The 6,601-nt window shown below is 39.6% G+C and overlaps 1 protein-coding gene across 1 annotated transcript; it reads left to right on the forward strand.

Moving 5' to 3' along the window:
- Nucleotides 1-4,268: 4,268 nt before the first annotated feature.
- On the forward strand, nt 4,269-6,140 carry LOC129253248 (uncharacterized). The gene has a single exon (XM_054891550.1). It carries the CDS (start codon nt 4,269-4,271, stop codon nt 6,138-6,140), a length of 1,872 nt encoding a protein of 623 aa, XP_054747525.1.
- Nucleotides 6,141-6,601: the final 461 nt, after the last annotated feature.

Genomic DNA, 6,601 nt, shown 5'->3' on the forward strand with positions numbered 1-6,601 from the left:
ATGCCACTAGACCTTGAACCCTTTCTAGGGGCCAATTCTGCATCGATCCAACTATGGATTGACGATTTCATGAGGTCTACCAATAGAAGACTGAGTTGGGCTCCTGCAAAATAGCTAAGTGCTTTGTGAAAGAACCAAACAGGATAATAGGGACCTTTCTTCTAAAATCAGCAGAAACGACCTGAGGGTACTGGAGGGTGTAATCACAGGACAAAAGGCCTGTGGTCATCATATGTCTAACATGGGAATCGTTGAGGACACAATAAGCATATCGAGCCGTGGGAATGACGACACTGTAGAGCACTTTCTCTGTAGCTGTCCGGCGTTTTCCAGAATCAGACTTAGGATGTTGACAGCGATGTTCTGAGTATGGATAAAGTTCATACTCATTCCTTTATGGTTTTCTTAAGACTCACCAATGAATCCAAAAGATTCACGGAAGAGTGACTTCAAACCAAATTTTTCAGTCTTATCATCCGTATTGTGTCTATCCTGTCTCTATTCCTTCCAATGTAATCTATGCGGGTGTCGTACAATGGTCTTCCTGACTGAGTGCTTGGGCTTGTCCAACCCCCCACAAATCTAATCTAATCTAATCATACAACCAAAAATTTCAAACTTTTTAATCAGAAGTTAAAAAAAATTTGGGCTCGCACTTTTACAAAGTATTTTTAGGTACCCTTTTAAAAGTCAAAAAGCATTTTGTTTTCAAAAATTGTATATCAAATAAATAATTTTTTCCAAAAATTTTAAACAAAAACTCGTTTTTTTTATTACGTGTGCAACTAAGTTCCCGCTGTTTGTCTATAGATGCCGCCAGCAGTATGTGCTAGTCGATTCTAACATAACCTGAACGTCATAAGCCAAGCTTAGTTATATGGTAAACAAACTGCTTCGACACATTGGTGATTTTGTTTAGGTATCAACTACTTTTGCTTTTGTGAAAATGTCTGATTTTGCGCCGAATAATCGTCATTTGCGGGAAGTGTTGATTTTCCTCTTCCATTCGAAAAAAAACAGCGGCTAAAGCGCATCGAGAGCTGCAAAAAGTTTATGGAGATGCTGCTTTAAGTGAAACAACGTGCCGAGATTGGTTCCGTTGCTTCAAAGACGGTGATTTTAATGGTGACGACCGTCCACGTGAAGGAAGGCCAAAAACCTTCGAAGACGTTGAATTGGAGGCATTTTTCAATGAGGATCCATGTCAAACGCAACAAGAGCTTGCTTCAGTATTAGGAGTTACCCATCAATCCATTTCGAAGCGATTGCATGCTTTGGGAATGATTCAGAGACAGGGGACTTGGGTTCCTTATGAGTTAAAACCACTGCTCCAGCGGCAAAAAAGGAAGGGGGGAAGGGTTTTCTTCATCGCATCGTGACGGGTGATGAAAAATGGATTCATTACAGCAATCCAAATAAAAGCAAGTCATGGGGACTACCAGGTCATGCTTCTACGCCGTCGGCTCGGCCGAATATTCACGCTGTGAAGATTATGCTATGTATTTGGTGGGACCAAGTTGGTGTTATTTATTATGAACTGTTAAAACCAAGCAAAACCATCACTGGAGATCGGTATCGACTTCAATTGATGCGATTGAACCGAGCACTGCGCGAGAAGCGGCCGCAATACGCGGATAGACATGAAAAAGTGATTCTACAGCATGACAACGCTCGGCCTCACGTTGCCAAACCCGTTGAAACCTACCTGGAAACAAATGAGGAAGCCTACCCCACCCGCCATATTCTCCAGATATTGTGCCGTCCGATTATCACCTGTTCCGACCGATGGCACATGGTTTAGCTGACCAGCAGTTCCATTCATATGACGACATCAAAAAATGGCTTGATCCGTGGATGACCTCAAAAGATGAACAGTTTTACCACGACGTTATACGAGATCTACCAGAAATATGGGAAAAAGTAGTAGCCAGCGATGGGCAATACTTTCAATGATTCACTTGTAACCATTTTTTCAGAATAAAAACAGCGATAACTTAGTTGCGCACCTAATAATATTTTTTTAAAAGAGTTAAAAATATTAAAATTGTTAGAAAGAACCGAAGATATTTTAGTCACGGATCACGAAACATTCGCTTAATGGACTACGAATACCTGCAGTGTTGCAAATTCTATATATCCCGCCACAACACCTCACCAAGAGAACTTTTATAAATAGTCAAATAGGAAAACGCAATATTTCCTCATTTGTTTGACATAAAAAGGAAATATAAAAATAATTAAAATATAAATTTGAAGTAAAAAAGCAAATTGTATTCTGTGAGACGAATGGTTAGTGGCAGAGTATCACTGAGTTAAGTTTAGTAATCTAGGGTTAAATTAAAAATCTCAATACCAATTTTTTTTAATATCACATAAATCTCAAGATTTTTGTTTTTAAACATTTTTCAGTAACTTCTGATTATACAATTAGCTTACAAATGCACCAATTTTCAAAAAGATTGAAAACCATATTCCAAATACTTGGATCACTATTACTCATGGAAACGCTCTATTTTCAAGCGCCAGCTATTCGTTCAGATATTACCATTTGCGCTTGCCCACCGTCAAAGAGAGCTATACTAAATGTAGGGCAACTCAAGTTTTGATGTTTTAATTATTGCTTATTTGTAAATATTTAAATTAAGTTTGTATAAACAACAAACAAAGAAATCCTTTAGTTTCATTAAATTTTTATAATTAAACATTTCTCGTTGGAGAAAATTGGTAGTTTTGAACCTTTGGAAGGCAAGTAAACTCGTGCAAAAGCAATTTTCAATAAGTATTTACACATTATTGACCCACAAGCAATTTTTCAATACATATCCATATGAAACCCACAAGCAATTTTTCAATACATATTCACACATTATTGCATCCATTTAAAACTCACTTGCAACATTTTAGCCCTTTAACATATGCCCCTACATTGGCCTCACTTAACCCTAATATTAATAGTTTATTTATAAAAATAAATCAATGTATGAAATATCAACTCCCTCACCTCTACATATACAGCTAAAATGAGAGGAGTGAAAAAATGCACTAAACAAAAGATTTAAGCCACAAACTTGCCCAGGGTGTGCCAGCACTTAAGCCAAAAAATTCGGTCAGCCAATGTGTTATTCATGTTTTTTATAAGAGAATTATGAAAAGTTCAATTGATTTTAAATATGAATATGTAAAAAGTAAATGTATATGTGTGCCTGGTCTGGCTCAATTCGATAAGAGTAACAGCCAATCAACTGTGGGTCAGTGCGATTTATTTTTGGTTGGATTGGGCGCAGGTGAAAAAAGAATTTATTATGAAAAGCAAAAATAGCAAAGTTTTCAGATAATGAAAGCAGAAACAAAAAATCGTTTGTGAACAACGAAGTAGGTGGAAATATGCATGTTGGGAGCAGCACCTAATTTACATGACATAATTTAAGTATAGGCTTAATTGTATAGTTTTTATTTAATAATTTAGTATTGTAGTCTAACTTATAAGATTGTAATATTTTTAACTCGTAACACCTGGTCACCCTAATCCTTGTACTTGTCCTTGAATTATATTAATACACATTATCCTATATTTGTCATTTTCCTAACGTTCGTATCAACGCATTCTTATGTACATACATTATATATAAGCTGTGCTAAGCAAATATTTCGAGACTTGAATCTTGACATCAGCTGTGGCCGGTGAACTAAAACTTTGTAACAAACACACGAACGCGTAAACTCTGTGAAAAATAAATTATAAAGTGGTTTAAAAATAAAAGTGTTTAATTTCAAAATTAATAGCTGCCAAAAAAGCTTGGTGGCTCAACATTTTTGGTGACCCCGACGTGATTTTCGTGTGTTTTAATTGTGTAAAATAGAAATTATTATTCAATATAATAACATTTGTTATCCCTTCGAAAATATCGTGTTACGGTAGTCAATTATTGTCGCGTAGTCGTTTAATACCTACCCAATAAATAAAACCGTTTGTTAACTTTGTGCGGGACTTGTAAAACAAAACAGTTGAAATCGCAACATATATTTCTATTTACTAACTTTCGTGTTACGGTAGTTAATTATTGTCGCGTAGTCGTTTAATACCTACCCAATAAATAAAGCCGTTTGTTAACTTTGTGCGGGACTTGTAAAACAAAACAGTTGAAATCGCTACCTATATTTCTATTTACTAACTTTTTCAACGGTTTCCGTGTACATAGAACCGTGCCTATAAATTCGTGCGCTATCAATATAACCGGTCAGTTAATTTTAAAAGTCCAACGTTCAACATGTCGTTCAGTCCAGGTAATGGTACCTTCATTAGAGGCGATTCACCAATTACTGCACCAACGAGTGGGCAACCGTCTTCAGATCGCGTGTCGTTTTTAAAGCTGAAAACAAGGTCAGTCTTTAATCGACTTCAGCATACAGCAGCAGAGATGAACACCGAAATGCTACAAGGCATGGATGAGTACGGCTTGGCAGCAATCATGGAATCAGTGGGAGATTTGAAAGCAACATTCACCGCCGCTCACACCAGTTTAGAGGAAATGGATTTTGAATCTATTGCCAGTGACCTGCCCTGCAAATTCGATGCTACATTAGTGAAACTTAAGGCGAACCTGCAACGAGAGATTGGGAGACGTAGCACAGGTCAGCACTGCTCGACATTTAGAGCGAACACTGGTGACTCGCAGTCGATCATCGTGAATGCCAATCGTTCTCGCCTGCCTTTGCTAATGCTACCGAAATTTAGTGGCGCGTACACCGAGTGGAGCAACTTTTTCTCGATGTTCACCTCCGTCATTGACAACGATGGCGACCTAACGCAAAGTGATAAGCTGCAATACCTGCGTTCCTGCTTGAGTGGTGCTGCTTTGGATACTATCCAATCTCTGGAGATAAATGAAACTAATTATAAAAATGCATTAGATTTACTCAAAAAACGTTTTGATAACAAGCGAATTATATTTCAGGCACACATCAGACAGATCTTTGGGCTGGACAGGGCAGATGCATCCGCAAGCAGGTTGCGGGAGTTGACGGACAAGGTTACATCACACATACGCGCGTTGCAATCGCTTGGGTCACAAGAACAAATCGCTGACTGCATTATAGTTGAATTACTAATCCAGAAGTTGGACAAGGCTACTCAATCCAAGTGGGAAGAAAATTCATCAAGCAACGAACTGCCGTCGTGGGATCAGTTAGCTGCATTTTTGGAAAAGCGGTGTCGTACCCTCGAAAATGTGGAGCATGCCATACAAACCCAAACGGATCAAGTTGACAGAAACGGTAAAACTGTAAGTACAAATAAAAGAAAATCATTTGTCGTTTCGAATGCCTCAGTAGGTGGTTGCGCGTTTTGTCGGTGCCCTGATCATAGAATTTACCACTGTCAGCAATTTTCCACTCTTTCTCCAAATCTTCGCCAAAAGGAAGCCAAGAAGCTCTCGCTTTGCCTTAACTGTCTAAAGGGTGGCCATCAAATGAGAGATTGCAAATCTGGACCCTGTAGAGCTTGCCAATTGAAACACCATACGCTTTTGCATTTTGACCGCACATCTTCTGCTTCAACTTCTATATCAGGCCCAGTCATGCAACCACCCACATTGAAATCAAACACCATAGCTGCAACATCATCTGTCCCTGGCCATGCCTTCACTTCGAGATCTCCGTCTGATGCTGTGCTTCTAGCCACTGCAGTCATTTTTGTCAAAAATCGTGCTGGTACCTTCGTGCCATGTCGGGCGCTTTTGGATTCGGGTTCCCAGCTTCACTTTATTACAAATCGTTTTACTAATCAATTACAACTTCGTAGGACCAAATATTCGGCGGCAGTTTCGGGCATCGGGGATGCCAACCTGTCAACTGAAGGCTATTCGGTCAATGTCGTACTGAAGTCGCGGACTTCAGATTTCTCAACGCACATCACTTCCGTCGTTGTTCAAACAATCACTGACAATCAGCCTGGTTTTTCAGTGAGCATCGCGGACTGGAACGTCCCTTCGAACATCCAACTAGCTGATCCCAATTTCAACATACCTCAGCGTATTGACTTGCTTATCGGAGCAGGACTATTTTTCGAACTTCTCTGCGTTGGGCAGATACAATTGGGGCCGGATTTCCGGTTCTTCAAAAAACTCTTCTCGGTTGGGTGATATCAGGTGGTGGCCAACAGACTTCTAAGCTTTCGTCATTTGTGGCCAATCAAAGGTCTTCGAGAGACATCGACTCTGATACCCGACTAGACGATTTGGTGCGTCGCTTCTGGGAAGTAGATCACGTTTTTGAGCCAATCACTAAAACAACAAGGGAGGAGCTCGACTGCGAGGCGCATTTTCAGCAAAATGTTTCGCGTTTACCTTCAGGCGAGTACTCGGTTCGCTTACCTTGGAAACTCGGCACAGAATCATTAGGCGAATCATACACACAAGCAAAGCGACGATTTGAGAGCCTTGAGCGCAAGGAAGATAGCTCCACAACAAAGCTCAGGGTCGTTTTGGATGGTTCTGCTGTCACAACTTCGGGCCTCTCATTAAACGAGATTCTAATGGCGAGGCCGACCATACAACCCAAACTTTTTGATATTCTTATTCGCTTTCGTACTTTTCCCGTTGCA

Source organism: Anastrepha obliqua, chromosome 1 (genome assembly GCF_027943255.1).
Source record: "Anastrepha obliqua isolate idAnaObli1 chromosome 1, idAnaObli1_1.0, whole genome shotgun sequence".
NCBI lineage: Eukaryota > Metazoa > Arthropoda > Insecta > Diptera > Tephritidae > Anastrepha > Anastrepha obliqua.

What these genes read in the sequence shown, in the direction of transcription:
- LOC129253248 (XM_054891550.1), top strand. Translation starts at nt 4,269, where the DNA reads ATGTCGTTCAGTCCAGGTAATGGTACCTTCATTAGAGGCGATTCACCA.